Source organism: Fusarium flagelliforme, assembly GCF_020744385.1.
Source record: "Fusarium flagelliforme strain FIESC 12 MPI-CAGE-AA-0113 chromosome Unknown B0J16scaffold_2, whole genome shotgun sequence".
NCBI classification, from domain to species: Eukaryota; Fungi; Ascomycota; class Sordariomycetes; order Hypocreales; family Nectriaceae; genus Fusarium; species Fusarium flagelliforme.
Window position 1 is genome coordinate 5,613,291 of NW_025763504.1, and position 18,092 is coordinate 5,631,382.

Below are 18,092 nucleotides of genomic sequence, written 5' to 3' on the forward strand. Positions count from 1 at the left end.
TGGAATTATGCATCTTGAAAAGCCAATGACGGCTTCTCCGATGCAATGCAGTTCAAGGGTGAGCTCTCTGGCTTCCTATTCGCATATGCGCACCCAGAAACCTCAATATGCCCCTGCAATTCTGCATCTTCTTTGAGTTCACGATGCATTTTGTGTGTTCGTGCAGGCTTAGTAGGGTCATGTTAAATGTCTCATGCTCGAACACTCCATCTTTCATGAGCTAGCTCAAGGATTGGTTTATTGTGTTGATACCATGACAGATGCCTGACGCATACTCATGCATTACAACTGTGGCGTAACAATCGAGGAAGAGAGTGACCATTGAGGATAATCTCAACTGGTTGGTGGTTCAACGACATATCACTTTGGCGTTGTTGAGAATTCCATGATTCTGCATCGAGTTTCCTCGAGAACTAGTCGTTCATATCCACAGTGAGGAGAAACACAGCCCTGCTACAACTACCATACGGATAAGTTCCTCTCAGAGGTTACCTCAAGACATCTCAAGCTAGTTGCATGTGATCATGTTCAAACTGTGATTCAACTTGCACTGCCTTTGTACGTCGTGAGCTTCGACCAAACAGGCTCTCAAGGGGCCCAGATATCCTGTTGCTACAACTTCAGCTAGCCAATCTGAGACTCTGGAGTTCATGTTATACCAAGTATTTGATCACACCTCTTATCTCTTGACCCTGCTAGGCATCCTTTTTTCACGGACCCTTGGCCTCACATGGCCTTTGAAGACTAATGCGGACCTATTACCTGAAGCAGAAACTAAGATACACTCTACCTTTGTGATGCACATGAGGTCCGGAACAACAATCCTAACGGGCCGAAGGTATCAGATGTGAGACTACGTGCCGGTATTCGTTAATCGCCAACTTCACGGCAAGTTGTCGACAGCCAGTTGCGGCTCTTAGCCTAAGACTCATACCGGAGTTTCCTGCTTGTCTAGAGTCTGCCTATGACTGAGGCCTCACCGATGAGCCAAGTTGAACTTGGCCAGTCTTGACTGTTCTCAACATACCAGCCATAGGTTTTTTGCTCAAGCTTTGAGGCTCTGCTCATGGTCCGTGGATACTACGTTCCAATACTTAGAGAAGAAGCTATTTAGGAGCCATCAAGTTCCTCCATTTTAACCTCAGTCATCAGTTACTATTCATTGCCTCTCAGACATCCTGTATACAGGTGTTCCTTATCTTAAAAGCACAGATTTGTTAGATTCGATTCAACTTCCACTCAACGTCAACGGAATGATGCGTATCGCTATTGCTGGAGGTACTGGTCTTGGTTACCATCTGGCCAGTCAACTTTCTCAAGCAGCTAACGCCTACCAAGTTGTCATTCTATCGCGTTCTGTAAGTATTATCCTCGGATACAAGATATTTCTAACAAGATAGCAACACCCTGAGTACGAAGCGCTTGATATTCAAGTCCTAGTTGTTGATTATGACGACGAAGATACCCTCCCATTCGCGCTTCATGGAATCAATCTCGTCATATGCACCTTCTCGGGCAACGAGCAACTCAACTTAATCAATGCCGCTGCTCGAAACGGTGTACAATTCTTTGTCCCATCCGAATTCGAAGGGTCGATCGACAAACGTCCTGAAAATGATGAGCTGAACCCTTACTCTCACCAAGCAAGACAACTTTTGAGACGCTGGGCAAGATCCTCTCAGATGAAGTGGACTGTCTTCTCCTGCGGGATCTTCATGGAGAGATTCCTCTCCGAAGGACTCGGAGGTGTATCCATTGGTTACGGTTCCAACCTAGCCATGCCAGGATCTTATTTGGTCGATATGAACTCCTACACGGCCGAGTACGTGGAGAAAAACGCCCGAGGACATACTGTCCGAGTATGTATGACATCTGTTTATGATCTGGCTCAGTTTGTGGTCGCAGCTATTGATTTGGGTCCTGCAAACTGGCCTCGTGAGTTGACTATGCGAGGTGACCGACTGTCGGTTCGTGATGTTGTTGGTCAATGTTCAAGAGCTTTGAATGGTAATTTACAACAACCCTCTCAAGAAACGTCCACGCTAACAACCCAGCCCCTTTCCAGCTTTCCCAGTGGCAGGCCGCAGACCCTGCTAGACTTGCAACTGCCTACTACCAACAGGGCGATTATTCCAAGGTTGTGTTCTATCAGCAGCTCAAAGCTACTGTTGAAGGGCGATATGACTTTAGCCAGGCTTCTCTGAATGATCTCGTCAATTCAAGCACTCGTGTCAATGTTCAGCCCCAAAGCTTTCGCCAGTGGCTGAGCGTTCAATTTTGAGAGTAAGAATCCTTGAGTGAGAATAGGATGGGACTCGGATAGACTTTCTTTCCATGTTGCTATATCGGATCATGTGCTACACTCTTGTCAACTAACTTTGCTTATGGCTTAGATGGGCTGTGTACTTTCATTTGTATTTCTGCGGCTGTGCTGGGTTCACACGTGTTGGTGCTGGTAGGAACGAGGCAACAGATACGGCTCATTTTGCAATATTTACTCTTCACTATTATGTATTCCTAAATAAAACCTTCGCTCTTCTTTCTCAAGCGTCTTAAACATGTTGCGCAGTAACGTAGAATATTGAGGCTGGCGGAAATGCTTGGCTGTCAGCGCCGAGAATACTTTTTGCTTGCCGTGTAAGAAATCAACGATCGTCGATTTGCGGAGAAGGCAAAGTAGTGTATAAAGTCTTTTCTAATTATCTCTTCCTTGGTAGCCAAGTCTTTATCCTTGGAGAAGAACTAGGTACAAAGTGATCTCTTGATCCAGTGCCCTTTCATGAGACAACCGCTCTTCTGAAAATTTCAAGACGTGAGAAAAGACGCTCTGTGCTGCCCGCGAGGACGTTCTTTGGCCCTCGAAGGCGATGATCTCACATCGAAGACAGTGGTTGAATCTTTTTAACCCGTCCGTGTTGAACATGTCTCAAATCTCAGTATGCAACGCCGTTATGCACCCCGTTTTCCTTTCTTAAGTCTCGATCTATCGTCTCGTCGTAAATGCATACCTCTAGGCATCGGTGGTCTTTGCCTTTTCGTCGGCACCTTCCTTTGCCTCATCGCCGAATTCGTCTCCAAACTCCTCGACAATCCAGAGACAGAATTTCTCCCACTCGATCTGCCACTCTTGCATCCTCTTGGCCTTGAGGGTGCCGCCCAGACTAGCCTGCTTGATGCCCTCCATCCACTCGGTCTGGTTCTGGTTCTCAAAAGCAGCCCATCGGACACTGTTCTCGGCAAGACTGCCGAGGCCTGCCAGACCAAGGTTCTTCCATCCTTGGACGGCCTGGAAAAAGTCGTGCGACATGCCGGCTGTGTCTTGTCCGAGCATAGCGGGATCATCGTTACACAGACTGCAAGCGACACCACGGGCCAGTAGAGCTGGTAGAGGATGGGCTGTTACGGAGCCAGTGAGGCGGAGGACTTCGTTGGAGATGGGGCATGACTCGATGAGAATGCGCTTCTCCTTGACCATATCGATGAGGAGAGGGTGCTTGAAAAGACTGAATCCATGACCGATACGTCGAGTTCCCAACAGGATCGCATCAAAAACGTTGGAGTCGGTGTCGGTACCGTCGCCAAGTGTCTCTCCGGCGTGGAAGAAGAAAGGTAGATTGACACCTTCCATAGCACACTGCTTGCGGAACCAGAATAGCTCGGGGAGAACATCAGATAGGGGCCGACCCAGATCTTCGGGCCCGACAAGATCGTAGCCAGCGATGAGTTCAGGGAATTCTATCTTGGTGGCGATACAGCAGTCCATGTTCTCGACAATCATGCGAGTAGGCCAGCTGCGTAGAGAAGTCCAGATTGTGGTGAGACCCCAGAAGCCCTTTCCTTCGGGTGACTTCTTGAAGTTGTTAATCTCCTCTTGCAGAACTTCAAACATGTAAATGTAGTCCTTCTCGGGCTCTTCTTGCTGATCCCGGCAGTAGTTAAGTGGCCAAGTGATGCTGTGGTTGTTAGAGAGATGTTCGACATTGCGTAGTTTATAACTTACCGAAGCTCGGCCCAGTTCACACCATCGTCCTTGAGGGTCTTCATGAGTTTGCGAAGGAACGCTCGGTACATGGGTTCGTAGTGAATGATGGTAGCACAAACCATGAAACACTTGACAAACTTTTCCCAGATGGCATCAATGCCGTGGTGTTGCTCGTGGCTGTCCGTGACGGAGAGAGTGCATCTGCCCTTGAGCCACTTGAGGAAACCGACTCTCCCACCATTGGGGAACTCATCAGCTGACTTTGTCAATAGGGCGAAAGTGCCGGGCTTATAGTTCTCATCCCAGATGGATGTGTCAGAATCAGTCTGCTTCCTGTATCGGAAGCTAGGAGTTGCTTCCTCCCTGGACTCATCAGTGTTCAGGGGCTGATCGCTGCTAATGTGCATGCCTGGCAAACTGAGAAGCTGGTCGAAGAGAAAGTCAAAGTTGACCATGGCATCCATGTGGGCATGAAGCAGAGCACCCTTTGGCATACGACGAACAATCTTCCACAGGTTGGTCTTCTCCATGCGGTCCTTTGCGAGCATGAACATCATTCCCGGGAAGATGCGCTCATTCCGAGCTTGGGCGAGCTCCTCCTCAACTTGAGGGGTCCAGACCTTGTCATTTTCTTGATCACGAATGCGGTCAACAATGTCACAGGCGCGCTGCGCAATAGGTGACAGAGATGCCCTGAAAGAAGCATCCGAACGAGACTTTTTCTCTTGGCTTATCAGGTTTGCGCGGCCTGTGAGATACTGCTGAAGGTGAGGGTCGGAGAGTGAGGGGATGTCTTGAGAGACCTCCTCCCACTCATCGTTGGACATGGTATGTTCCTCAGCCATGTTTTCTGTGCCGAGAGAGGTTACTGAGGCAGAGTCAGATTTGATGTTGTAGTGTTGGGTTTTATTCTTTTTGAAAAGGTGGAAGTCGTCTTATGAGAGGGAGTGGTAAGAAACGGTGGACAGGCCGTAGTCTGAATAGGCAGGTCGGGGAAAACGTAGAGGAGCTAGAGAAGAGGAATGCTTGAGTCAGATGAGGCTGCTTATGATAAGACAAAAAAACAAACAAAGATGAAGACCAACGTTAAAGCAAAAGAAGTGAGAAGATTCTAGGGTATATTTATACCACCAAGAATAAACCAAATTAATAGGAATTCATCGTATCCAGGGATAACGAGTGTAAAGGTCGAGTGAAGAGAGTCTAGATCGTGACGTTATGCAGAAAACGGTTCCTCTTTGAGGCGGGCGTTAGAAACGGTGGATTGAGCCTGAGGCGTCCGCCGATAACCGACGGATGCACTGATTCACGTGACCAGTCAAGCGTTGGAGTGAAGAATCCACTCTCAGCTTCTCATTGGTTCGTCGTACGCTGTCACTAGGATCATGCATCTTGAATCACAGCCAATCTCTTACCTTGATCATCTCCCCATGCAGCTTTTGGCTTTTAGCTGGATGCACTCAATGAAGCCATCCTCACCTTTTTGGCTTTCAATTTGGCTTTCAATTCTGCGGTGTACAGTAGAAAAAGGCATACCCTGGTCTGTCACCCACATGTGACTGTGCCTTGCATTTAAGAGTCCATAGCATGAACGACAATCACAACCAACTGCATCAGTGGGTGTCACTCTGCTAACTAGTTCGCGGCTGTTCCTGACAGGCCATTCGCTCAAGCGGAGGGCCCTAGTTATCCTCGTCCTATAGCGCGAAACCTCACGACTCCCAATGGCAATCGTCACGTCCATCATTTGAATCACACTGCACGAGACATCACAGCTTTTTGGGAGAGACCGACTTTTATTTCACTCATTCATCAATGCTACTCCCCGCTTACTATCACTATCGTGACTCGATCCTTTGGGCCCAACATGCATTTGTGCCCTTCGGTTGGATGCCTTTGAACGGGCTTATTTGTGCTGATCGTGAGGAGTCTCACCTCGATGAGCCGGTGAAGTGATGGCTTGAGCCATTATAAAAGGTAGGGGATATCCTTCGTGATAATAGCTGTAATCAGATTCTCTACGATCATCTTTGAACACTTGAGCTGGCCTCAATCAATCCTCTACTCTATTTAATCATCCAAGATACCCACAGTACACATCGTACTACTATTCAATACTTCAAGATGAAGTCATTCTCTCTGATCATACTCTTCTGCACTTTAGCCACCGCTGCAGTTCTCCCTCGGGATACTGTCTTCGATGGCCACTGCTGCTTCACATTACACGACGTAGCCAGCGGTGCTACAGTCCAACAAAACAGCAATGGCAACTTGCTTCTCAATGCTGGAACTACCAACGGCTTCTACTGCATTGATCTATCCAACTCTCAAAAGGTTCTGCGAGATCACGATTTCAATGCCTGTTTCTTGAACCCTAGCGGCGAGGTCAAATGCGTCGATCCCACGCCCGGCTTTGAGTCTTGGACGTTGAAGAAGAGCGGTAGCAACACTCTTCTTCATCGCGATGGCGCAAGCTCTTTTAACTCATGCTCCAAGACTTCAACAAGCTCAAAGGGAACAGTACTGTTCGGAGATAAGCATTCTGGTGCTTCATCGTGCAAGAAGGCTACGCTTAAGGCAAAGAATCTAAAGGGCAAATGCAAGCTTTGAGTTGAGAATAATGGACCAATTGGCTCGGAAATACCTTGACTTTTATGTTTGTCTCTATTGTATTTTTATCACTTCTTACTTTAATGCAACCCATTGTCGGGATGGAAATTCAAGTCAACCATCAAGGAAATACTCGTACTTGAATTTGCTGTAGAAACTACTTGTGTGCATGCCTTGAAGCCAATGGAACTGCCCAATACCAGAGGAAACAATGAGAAATCAAAGCCTGGGTGACATGCCGCTCGTAGTGCTTCCATACACAACCTCAGTATCCCTCCTAAGCTGTTCCTTGGACGATACTTTCACTCGCTTCGCCACATCATGTCTTGCTTCCAGGAAGCGTAGGAAGATGTCTAGCGAGACTTGATCACCGTCACTACCGGCATCAACGAAAAGCAGTATTGATACCGTTATATCAGCAACAGCCCAGAGGACTTCCCTAGCATCACCCATCAAATCCGCCAGAGACTCTCCTTCGATCCGCTGCCTCAATGCTTTCCAAGATTCCAACGGATTCCAGCCTTGAGGTCGAGGCACCTTCTCCTGAAACCCAGTACCCCTTATCACAAAGGATTCGAGAGCGTCGAGAGCTTCTTGTCCATCCTTGGAATGCTTAAGTGCTCGTAGGAAGTCGGTACTTAGCACATCGGTAGTGCCCTCCCATATCGGTAGCACGGCACAATCGCGGTGAAGGCGAGCGATATTGAGATATTCTTGTTCTTCGTTGGCGAGATATCCGACGCCTCCGAGGCACTCCATGCATGAGAAGAGTAGTTGGACGGATGCTTTGCAGACGTATGCCTTCGTGAGCTGGGTCAGCACTCGTACCAGGGGCCTGGAGTGCTTTGTCGAGGGGGTCAATGCCTCGAGGGCTGGTGACAGGGTCGAATTCGGAGGAGCACCGTGCTCAGAGATTCCTAAAATATGAGATGTAAATACAGTGAGAAGCATCAGTCCTCTGTACTCGCATGATATCTTGGAGAGAGTCCTCATGTGTAGCGAGCTCTCTGTAAGTTTCATTCGAGCGCCCCTTCCTGCGCCAACCTCTCGCACCTGAGCATATGCCCTCGCGATAGCAATTCCTCTTCCGAGATAGCCCACAGCCGCAACTGCAGAGTGAACTCGAGTCAATGTCAAGATATTCGCAATCTCTTGGATACCGCAGCCTTCCTGGCCTATAAGCCAAGCTCGCATGTCCTCGAGGACCAACTCGGCAGTAGGGAGCGACTGAGTGCCGGATTTGTTCTTTAGTCGTTGAATCCGTACGCCGTTTAGTCTCTTGCCGCCGTCTGCCTTGGGTACGCCAGTGGCGGTTGTAGCTTGAGGATCGTGTTTGTACATTGGTGCGAGGAAGGTTGAGAGGCCGCCTTTGGATGTACGGGCGAGAAGGACAGTCATATTCGAGTCGGTTGCTGAGGAGAACCATTTGAAGCCGCTGATACTCCAGGGACCCAATGGGATGTTCTCGGCCTTCGAGGCAAGTCCGCGCTCAGAAGTAGGAAGATGTTTTGCTGTGGTCTCGGTCAACGATACATCACTACCCCCTGTTCTCTCAGTCATCCACTGCCCGCTAGTCCAGGCATAGGTAGGATCTCTCGAAACCAGATGCTTGAAGGCGTTCTCAAAAACTTGTCGTTGTACGTCGGTTAACTTCTTAGAGAGCGCTGGGTCGTTGAGGTGTGCCTGTAGAAGTCGGGCAGCGCCATCTTGCATAGCGGAAGGACAACCGACATTGGCACCCGATGGTGTCCAGAGCTGTATTCGCAGGAACTGATATGCTCTAGCGAATGGGCCGTATTCAGTATCGTATCCTGCTGCAACAAACCTGAGATGGGTTAGTAACCGTGACCTAGTATGAAGATTCAATGTCTTACCCTCTGGATAGACCAAAGCTCTGAAGGCCGCGCCATCCTTCGCCAGTAACTAGATCACCCTTCCACTGACCAAATACATCGCGGCCCGAGCCTTTGATGTATGGCTTATTTCGTTCGGCATCTGTGATCCAAGTAAAGATCTCGTCGAATAAAACGTCGTCTCCAAGGGCAGCCACTTCAGCTTCAACTTGTCGAATAATGTGTTTCGGAAGGAATACTAGTAAAGTTAGCACATGATGTCTGATAAGATCGGCAGTGATACAGTGTACTTACGTTTAAAGCACCTTTGGAATGTCACATCGTCGTAGAACTGGTTGTTCAGAACCGGTGGTTTCTGGAAGAAGCCCTTGTCTGCGCCTGAAGCCTCCATAGCTGAATATGATCGAGGAGAGGAGAATAGCTGGACATGATGGGTGACTTGGGTATAACTGGTGTATTATCAGTCGTAACGAAGGCTGAAGAGTACATGCCTGAAGTGCTTAGACTGGGCTTGAAGCTGCATCAATCACAAGCCATCAACTACATCCTCGTCCTCATCGGCAGTGGGTCAACCCTCCATCTCGACCCTTGTCGCGCCCATTTTAGGTAGTTCAGGCGGAAGAATTTCCGGACAACAGCGGAAATATGCACCATGGACGGAATGTTTGCATGCAACATGGTGACATTTCTCTTCAACAATCATGTTTTTTCCGCGTTTGAGTTAACAAGGATCTTGGCTGGTCCCGAGGTTTGTCTTCTTTGACTCCACAAATTGGCATGGCATGGCATTTCACTGTTGATGTTTGGTGGAATCTCTTGTCGATCTACGAGGGATGTCACTTGTGGTTGTGTCACGGTCATGGGTAGTGAAGAGCGAGGCAGTTTGAGTAGAGTTTGTGTCTTGTCTTGTTCTCTAGACTATCTTTGTCTGGCATGAAGCTCTCCTCCTTAGCTTAGTCTAGTCCAGTTCCATCATCTCGCAGCACCAAGAGATTTGCAGCCAGTGCAAGAGCTAGGATCTCAGTCGAGGTAGTGCTCGGCTGTTTACATGTGAGTCGTATCCCTCTAGCAAGAGACCAGAAGATGCTATCTGTTCCAACTCTCAAAGCCCCTCAAAAAGAATCCTAGGTGGAGAGCGAAGACCCATGAAGGCCATGAGAAATTCTGAACTTGAAAGCCTCCTCAAGTTCTCCCAGAATTCTGTTGACCTCGTCCCTCTTGGCCTTAAAAGCAGTTACCACATCCCGTAACTCCAGCGTCTTCTGGAGCATTTCGATCAAGAGACTTGCCTCTTGATGAATGCAGTGTTCCCCATAGTAGACACGAATGACTTCGTATTCTAGAGTGAGTCGGTCGATGTTGATCTTGTCAAGAGCCAGGGCATCGACGATCTCTTGTACAAAAGCACAGGTCTTCGACACTTCATCATCCTGCAACCGAGTGTTAGGGTTATTTCCAAAGAGAAGTGGGAAAAAAGACACAACTTACCCATTCCGACAGCAGCTTTACCTTGTCGGCGTCACTCAGCTCGATATCGGGATACTGGGTAAGTGATTCATCCATGATTTGTTCGAGTCCTATGTCCATATGTCAGATATTGCTTGAGATGGCCTGTATGATCAGGGGGTTACATACGTGTTTTCAAGGCGTCGGTGGGAAGCATCTTTTCACAAAGAGACTCTTGAGGCGAGTTCTACCACTGGTGTATGGGTTTGATGGTCCTCTTGTAGATGGTGTTGAGTAGCAGATGGTGTTGAGAATTGAGGATGGAAAAAGCAAAGCGATTTTTGCTGAGTTCTTGAGATTTATAGTCTCTGATCTTGCCAAAGAATCGCATAGAATTTAAATTTTTAACTGCTTGACAGGTGGCAGTGGCAGATGAATAAGGGGGAACGAGTGTCAGGACTTTCTGACAATGGCTGCCAGCTGGCAGGCACTACGATAATTCACAAATGCTATCCCTCACGCTACTGGAGACCTTGTACGACAATGGCTTATCTGCATACAGATATCGTGAGTTATGCTTCTCGTTTGTCATAATAAAGCAGGGCATTCTTACTTTTATGACAAACGTGGTATAGGTATCATTGAGTAAGTATGTGTATAGACTGACTTGATAAAGACAGTATAAAACCATCCTGAGGAAGACTGATACCAAGGAGTAATCGTTAAACCAAGTTTTGTGAGTAGCATTGCTCATTCAGTTGTGTGTTAGCAAGCACTATGATAGATATGCGTAGGACCTATTATCATGTATTCTTCTTCATTAATCTGTCTAAACTCTTAGCAGCGTAAAGTCATTCTAAATATTCATGATATCGACCCAAAAGGTATCCTCCCTCGTCGTCGAAATTACAGTATCCAAGACCAGTCATCACTCTAGCCCATCTACCAGCTTCTACATATTTTCGTCTTATCATCCAGATCTATTCAAGAGCTCTCTAAGGGGCAAACTTGCCCAGAGCGCCTTCGTTACCTCCGTCGAACAATTCATGCAGCGTATCGAGTTCCTGAAAGTGCTTTGCGTATTCAACTCCCTTTCGTCGTTGCGCCTCAACACGTCGCCAATCCCACTCTCCAGGGACATCCAAATCAACATCCGAAAGGTCAACAGACATGTCTCCAAGCTGATCGGGTCCAGAAGTCCAACCTCCAGGGCGCTCAGGGAGGAGACCAGAGGCGCCGCCCAACATGATAGCCGGGTTCACAGTGAAGCGTCCGATCTTAAAGACATACTTGCTGATGGCCGTCGCATAGATCCTCTTCTCCCATCCAGTAGTTCGGTCCCCAGGACCTCGCGTAGAAGCATCCTTGAACGTAGGGTCGAGCCAAGAAGTAGGCTTAGCAGCGCCCTTGGGGATGTAATGAGTGACGATGTACAACCACTTGCGGTCCCAGCAGAGAATACGACTCCACATCTCGAAGTTCTTGTACGCAGGAATCTCGCGCTTGAAACTACAAGCGACAGAGCCCAGGATGATGCTCACGGTACCCTTGATGGGTTTATCGGTCTTTGGATCCAGTACAAGCTTGGTCTTGGTGTTGTTGGCGAGAGTCATGTAAGAAGCGCGGCAGAGATACGTAACGAGGTGCGATCGTGAAACATCGAGGTCGGCAAAGTATGTCGAATTGGATTTGTGAAGATTGTAGTCTATTTCGAGAAGAGGCGCGTGCGAGGTTGAGATCATGGGCTTGAAGAGAGCTTCGGGACCGAGAATTGGTGATTTGCGCCAGAAGCTGTGGAAGATGATGGTGTGGAAGACGCGGTACTATAGAATGTTAGAAGACTCTTTCGATATCAGAGAATGTGTTGAGACTTACAGTCCAAGCAAGGGGCATGCTCTTCCAGTTAAACACGATGAAGAAGAGCAACAAGATCCGCGATGTCCGGCCAGGTCCTGTAAGGAAATCTCTGAGTAGAGGAACCCAGTTGATTTTGTAAGCAGCATAACCAGCTGAGCCTAGAACAAGAGGCATAACCACAGTAACAACCTGCGAGAGGCCAAACATCTTCTTTGCTGCGCCAGCCATGATGGTTGATTTGCTGGTGTTTTGCGATGCGACAATCGTTGGGGAGAGTGACAGGGGTAAAGGGGAAAGGATGGTCTTTCACCGTATTTATACCGCCAGACGCGCAAATTCCCTCAACACAAAATCCGACAACTTCTCTGAGTGAAAGATAGTCGCCGAAGATGCCGATGATTTTGGGAAAATCTCAAGAGTCTTTTGGGCTCACTAAACTTGTGTGAGGTTAATGGTAGACGGAACCGAGGCAAGTTTTGGTGGGGACTCGGCCGAGCGTTGGCGTTAGGGGGATGTACTGTACTGCTAGAAGACACTAGGTATCTTTAAGGTTCCTTCATAGCGATAAGTAAGTAGATAGATATAAGAGAAAGTCTATTATTCTCGATCTCAATTTCGTGCATTGGCATCGGATAACTACTTATAGTATTGGTTCTACCATATCAGGATAAATGCAGCTATAGTACCAAGCCTTTTAAGATACGGACAGATACTGCAAGCTGACTGACTCTCCGTCTGTCACACGTCAGCAGAGCTATCTGATTTCTGCACCATTCACAGTAAAACGTTAATTGCATCGGGAGCAATAGGTAAGCAAGAAGATACATGCTGACCAGTCTGATAACACTTACTTACATATCAAATGACCTAGAACGAATTATCCATGCTAAGGGCGTGACATTCGCCCGGTTGTTGTTAAAGACATGTCTTGCTGTTACGCCTGTAGTACACGTTGTCTTGGGTGAGGTTTGGTACGCCCAACTTCGATTTCTTCGAAGGTATAATCTATTTCACATCTATATCACTACTCGATAGAATACTGACAATGCATAGTTATATTTTAGTACTTCTCATATTCTCATAGCGACTTCTCAACCTCATCCACCGCCTCGATAACTTCCTTCCACTTAGCCCACTCAGCATCACCACCAGGAATACCTCCAACCAGCGGCAATCTTGTACCATCAGCATCTCCGAAGCCCCTGAGCCTACTGGTAGCCTCCTTGATACCGACAGTACCAAACTTGACCACGATCTCCTCCATTGAGCTCACCTTGAACTGCAGAACCCTTCGCTCCTGGATCTCAGCATCTGTAGGCTGCGTCTTTGCCGACAACTCGTAAAGTCGCACCAGAGACTTGGGGAAGAAACCAGCTGAGCCATCGATGGCACCCGCGAAGCCCACGGAAACTACTGGCAGAAGTTGCTGGCCGAGACCTGTGTAGGCGTGGAAGTGCTCGTGGTCGATGGATGGGTTGGAGGCGATTTGGGCAGCGACTGAGACGTCGCCGTGGGAGAGCTTGCAGCCGACGATGTTGGGGTGCTTAGCGAGAGTAACGTAGGTAGATACCGCGACCTTGACGTTATTTGACACTCCGGGGTAGTGGTAGCTGCAGGTTAGTCAGTAAGCGCTTCTGATATGAGGACGTGACAACTTACATCATAACAGGAATAGGACTCTGGTCAGCAACAGCAGTGAACCACTGAACAAGACCCTCCTGCGTAACAGCCGAAGCATTATATCCAGGCACAAGAGTCAACCCCCATTGAGCGCCAGACTTGTGAGCATCCTTGAGTTGCTCAACAGTCTCCTCAACGCTATTCGTCGCAGTGCCCGCAATGATAGGATAGTCCTTGAAGCCCTCCTTCTCCAGACCAGCCTTGACACCACTGAGAATAGCATGGCGATCTCTGGGGTGAATATGGACAGCCTCGCCTGTAGTACCGAGAATAACTACACCCTTGATACCATTCTTAGCCAGGTAAACAGCTTGAGCGACCTGAGTCTCGACATCGACAGGCGGGGTGATGGCGTTGTAGTTGGCAGTCTTCTTGGAGGCGAAGAACGTGGGGACGGGCACGTAGATACCCTTTGGCGGAGGAGAAGACATGTTTGCTGTGAATTATACAATCGAAATGAGAAAAAAGAGGAATTGCAAACGCGTGAGGGGTTTGGTGAGGACATCATGTATTATAAGCACTCTCCAAACCCAACCCTCGGTCTTCGGGGTAGTTCATAGCGATACTGCATGTCGCAATTGGAGAAAGCCGACGGTTCGGCTCATCAACGAGACCTGAGTAATCCGAAATCGGTGGAACCTTTCCCCTCATGGCAAAAGGTGACGGTATTTCATTCATTCAATTGCCGGTAAATGAAGTTACCTGAAGTCCTGGTTGGTTGTGTAAATGTCAGCCGCAAGCACCATAGAGATGCTCTATTAACACTACAGACAAACACAACCAACATGATACAGATTTTTATATCGGACAACGAATATAGAATTAGTCTAATAAATCATATTTAAGCCAATTCCTTAAATAAACCACCACTTGGTACAACCTCATCAATAACAAAATGATCAAAGTCTTGCTCGTGTATGCACATGTCAACGCATCTACCCTACAGAAGCACCATGATTTGCATTACCCAACATGATATTTTACGAGCACTAGACTTTGCGAAATAGTCGCTGCTTATATTCGAGCATGTTTTCCTCTTGGATAGAAACTCAGATTCTGGGATACCCAGGCGCATTGGCAGGCATCACGATGATCGCTAATAAGGAAGCACACATCAAACTCCGATATTGGAATTGCGTGTGAATTGATTAACCTTCTTTAAATCTCGTCAATGAGTATTTAATTAGTAAAGTGATGGATTTATTTTATTGCGCTATTTTCGTTTCTTCGTCCCAAATGTTCTGTTTCCAGACCCAACCGTCTATGTCCTCTCCCTCTTCATCTCGAGATTTTTAAGAGCGATAGAACAACCAAGCAGAGGTCGAACAACAATTCCAGTGTATGTATCAGCACACAGGTCCAATGGGGCCACAAGGCCATAGTACCAGTAACGAAATACACATTTACTGGTACTATAGCCTCCTTACCTTATTGAACCTGTCTAACAATACCTATACTGGAGTTGTGGTTCGACCTCTGCTTGGTTATTCTATCGCTCTAAGCTGATACCTTCCGCTAAATCTCCGAAAAGATCAGAGGTAGAGTCGCCAACGTCTTCTGCTGAAAGAGCAAGACCGTTGAAAATTCCATCTACGATCTACAAGTAGTTGTGACCATTTGCGGTTCTACCCCCCTCTCTCATTATTCATACCATTATGATCGAACAACATGGGTGCCCTCAGCAGGCTCAAGCACCTTCCACTGGCAAGGTAGATCCTTCTTTTCGTTATGTTCTCGGAGCTTAGCAATAATCTTGTCGGCAATAGCCTCGAAGTTATGCGTAGCCAGGGCAAGGATTGTAGGACCGGCACCGGAAAGGCACACGCCGAGGAAGCCTTCGTCGGTCTTGGGAGACATGGTCTCGACGATCTCGGTGAGACCGGGGATAAGGGTCTGGCGGTAGGGTTGGTGGATCTTGTCTTGCATGGCGAGGTGGATGAGCTCAGGGTCGGGAGGGGACTGGCCGAGGGCGACGGGCAGAAGAGCAATTCGTTGCAAGTTGAAGACCTGGGTCACTCGTTAGATTCATCTTTATTGCTAACTCAAGCATTCAACGTACCACATCGGGGCGAGTGTAGTTTGCAGGTAGAACACCTCGCGCAGCATGTGTAGCAACCTGGAAGTCAGGGATGATAGCAACAGCCTTGATCTCCTTGGCCCAGGGGAACTTGATATGGTGACCAATTCCATGAGGAGGGGCCGGGGGCTTCTTTCCGGTATCCTCTCCTCCAGCTGGCGCAGGAAGAACCTCACTGAGAGGAATTTCTGTACGGGCAACGTCTTCGGGGGTCAAGGGCTTGAGGTAGGTTCCGACGAAGCCTCCGTAGAGGGCAGCTCCGACATTGTCAGGATGTCTCTCTAGAATTGAGGTTAGTCTGGGGTCAACACCACATCGTGGGAACAGTCTTTACCAATCATGAGACAGTAGTCGAATAGTCGGTCATTATCGAGGTGCTTCAAACCTCCAACTTCCTTGCCAAGAGCAACACCAGCAACGACAGCAGCACCAGAGCTACCCAGACCACGACCTAGAGGAATGGGGTTCTTGATGTGAATATGCGTCTCAACAGGGAAGGCCCTCTGGTCATTGCAACGCAAGACGTAGAGAGCAACACGGGTCAGAAGGTTGACCTGGGGGTCAAGGCTTATCTCATCCTCTCCCTCGCCCTCGTATGTGATTTTGCAGTTGAGCGGGTGCTCGGACTTTGTCTTTGACCGGTCGATGGTGACGTGAAGCTCGAGGTAGACGGACAAGGCAAGACCGACAACATCGAAGCCGGGGCCAATATTTGCGCTGGAGCAGGGGGTCTTGATAATAAACGATTCCATGGCTGCTACTGCTTCTGCTTATGCGTCTTGTTTATATGCCGAAGTTCGGAACTTGAAGGAGAGCAAAGTTTTGAGACAAGCAAGCAAAGAGAGGGTCCAATGGCGCGACACGCAAGATGGGGCTAGTTTCAACCCAAAAACTGATTGCTTTTCACAAAAGAAACTCTCAAGAATTAATTTACATACGAAAAAAAGTCACATCAGGAAGAATTGGACGATTCAATGGCGCGTGGATACTGCCGATAGTGGAATTTGTTCAATATTTCGAGTGACTGATACTGAGGACACCGCCGATGACGGAGCTCCCCGCTGTAGAGGGAAGAGTAAGAAAAAAACATTCGTTTTTGTAAGACATTTTGTGGAAATTTTACTATCGACGATACGACACGATATGGGCAGAGCGCAGCGCAGTTGGCGGGGTAAAATACTCTCAAGTCCAGAACAATTGCGGCGGGGTAGAGATTTTATCTTGGCCGATAAGAGATGGGAGTCTTTTCTAAGTGAGATGAGCCTCTCTCTAGTCAATCCTCTGAGTGCTAAATTCAGTATCATGCATGGGAGTAAGCAAGGAATGGCCCTTGTAAGAGTGTGAAAGACTGATGTTATTATCTTATCTGGAATACTATGCATATCAGATACTATTATAGCTCGCGGATACGAATTGTACCACTTTTCTATCCTTGGTTACATTTACAGGGCTCAGCTTTGTGACTTGTAAGTGGGAAGATATTGTTGTAAGACTCAATATTGTCATGATCTTATTAGATGGTAGAAAATATACACAACTCTTCACATTTGCATATTCTTTATGATTGATCGCCAATTCATAGATATATATGATTTGAGCGGTTCACAAGACCTTGACTTGAACATTGGTCTACAGATACGAGCCGCGGATGCAAAGCCTGCGGGTCATGTCATGTACAATCAACTGGATATGTTCATGGAGTATCCTGATATTGAACCTTGTCTTTACAGTAGCTATGCTTGGCTGTCTTCTATCATTCTCACCAACAGACATCTGTAGTACAACGCACCTGGTAGTTCTCCATTTTCCAGCCTGAAGTGCCCGTGCAACCCCAGCCGGCTATGCCGACAGCTAGACAGCAGACAACCCACTAACCAGAGCCTTCCAGAAGCTCCATTTCTCCCAAAAATAGCAGCTAGAAAGCCCCAACAATTCAATTCCCGTCCCCGTCCTCTCACCACCATGATGTCAATGCTCATAGTGCATCACGGGTTTCTACGTCGGACTCACCTTTTCACCCGATGTCCCTTGGCAATCGCATCTCGTATCGTCTCTCCATAATTGCCGGAATACACGGCACTTGGATCCTTGCTCCAGCTTGAGGTCTTTTCGTTCATCCAAGAAGATCACCGAGACCATGACGTTCTGAAATCTCGTGTTTACTCTTCTCCACGGGGACATTCCCCATGTTGCAAAAACTCCTATTCGCGGAGTTTTGTTGATCGTAAAGATAACCAAGACATTAACCACAACAGACTATCAACTTTTGTATTATCCGAGGTTGCCGTTAGACAGTGGACTCAGCTAGACCTTGCGGTTCTTGTGCTTGATGCAATACAACGTCAATAGAGCTCAGACCACTGCTAGTTCCATGTCAATGATTTCCTTTTTGGGATCAAATCTTTGACGATTCATTGCTGCATCGACAACGCAAGGAGGAATACGAGAAAAGACAGGTCTCGCCCCGGCTAAGCTTAACAGGCGAGACCCTTGAGAGATCGCAATCGAGAAACGTGACTATACGGAAATAGGAAGTATAGATGTTGAGCGGTGAGATCATGAGATCAACTTCGGCTTCTTGATCGAA

General features: G+C 47.7%; 7 protein-coding genes across 7 annotated transcripts; 2 read left to right on the forward strand and 5 right to left on the reverse strand.

The window, feature by feature from the left end:
- Window positions 1–1,256: 1,256 nt before the first annotated feature.
- Window positions 1,257–2,646, forward strand: B0J16DRAFT_395470 (uncharacterized protein; the record flags this gene model as incomplete). Its single annotated transcript, XM_046132199.1, has 3 exons — window positions 1,257–1,358; window positions 1,401–2,007; window positions 2,055–2,646. 3 exons carry the CDS (start codon window positions 1,257–1,259, stop codon window positions 2,279–2,281), a joined length of 936 nt encoding a protein of 311 aa, XP_045987470.1. The 3' UTR covers window positions 2,282–2,646.
- Window positions 2,608–5,060, reverse strand: B0J16DRAFT_81927 (uncharacterized protein). Its single transcript, XM_046134520.1, has 2 exons — window positions 4,001–5,060; window positions 2,608–3,953 (listed from the first exon to the last, which is right to left on the reverse strand). Exons 1-2 carry the CDS (start codon window positions 4,825–4,827, stop codon window positions 3,011–3,013), a joined length of 1,770 nt encoding a protein of 589 aa, XP_045987471.1. The 5' UTR covers window positions 4,828–5,060; the 3' UTR covers window positions 2,608–3,010.
- Window positions 5,061–5,917: 857 nt separating this feature from the next.
- Window positions 5,918–6,723, forward strand: B0J16DRAFT_81936 (uncharacterized protein). The gene has a single exon (XM_046134521.1). The coding sequence runs from the start codon at window positions 6,107–6,109 to the stop codon at window positions 6,590–6,592; it is 486 nt and encodes a 161-aa protein (XP_045987472.1). The 5' UTR covers window positions 5,918–6,106; the 3' UTR covers window positions 6,593–6,723.
- Window positions 6,724–6,727: 4 nt separating this feature from the next.
- B0J16DRAFT_283474 (uncharacterized protein) lies at window positions 6,728–8,996 on the reverse strand. The gene is made up of 3 exons (XM_046123991.1): window positions 8,740–8,996; window positions 8,467–8,683; window positions 6,728–8,417 (listed from the first exon to the last, which is right to left on the reverse strand). Exons 1-3 carry the CDS (start codon window positions 8,834–8,836, stop codon window positions 6,812–6,814), a joined length of 1,920 nt encoding a protein of 639 aa, XP_045987473.1. The 5' UTR covers window positions 8,837–8,996; the 3' UTR covers window positions 6,728–6,811.
- Window positions 8,997–10,688: 1,692 nt separating this feature from the next.
- Window positions 10,689–12,324, reverse strand: B0J16DRAFT_369663 (uncharacterized protein). The gene is made up of 2 exons (XM_046130293.1): window positions 11,767–12,324; window positions 10,689–11,714 (listed from the first exon to the last, which is right to left on the reverse strand). Exons 1-2 carry the CDS (start codon window positions 11,974–11,976, stop codon window positions 10,887–10,889), a joined length of 1,038 nt encoding a protein of 345 aa, XP_045987474.1. The 5' UTR covers window positions 11,977–12,324; the 3' UTR covers window positions 10,689–10,886.
- A 53-nt stretch (window positions 12,325–12,377) lies between these two features.
- B0J16DRAFT_335526 (uncharacterized protein) lies at window positions 12,378–13,917 on the reverse strand. The gene is made up of 4 exons (XM_046127083.1): window positions 13,408–13,917; window positions 12,802–13,358; window positions 12,620–12,746; window positions 12,378–12,557 (listed from the first exon to the last, which is right to left on the reverse strand). The coding sequence occupies exons 1-2, from the start codon at window positions 13,857–13,859 to the stop codon at window positions 12,827–12,829; spliced, it is 984 nt and encodes a 327-aa protein (XP_045987475.1). The 5' UTR covers window positions 13,860–13,917; the 3' UTR covers window positions 12,378–12,557; window positions 12,620–12,746; window positions 12,802–12,826.
- Window positions 13,918–15,081: 1,164 nt separating this feature from the next.
- On the reverse strand, window positions 15,082–16,257 carry B0J16DRAFT_263621 (GHMP kinase; the record flags this gene model as incomplete). The annotated part of the gene is made up of 3 exons (XM_046123332.1): window positions 15,082–15,435; window positions 15,488–15,786; window positions 15,840–16,257. 3 exons carry the CDS (start codon window positions 16,255–16,257, stop codon window positions 15,082–15,084), a joined length of 1,071 nt encoding a protein of 356 aa, XP_045987476.1.
- Window positions 16,258–18,092: the final 1,835 nt, after the last annotated feature.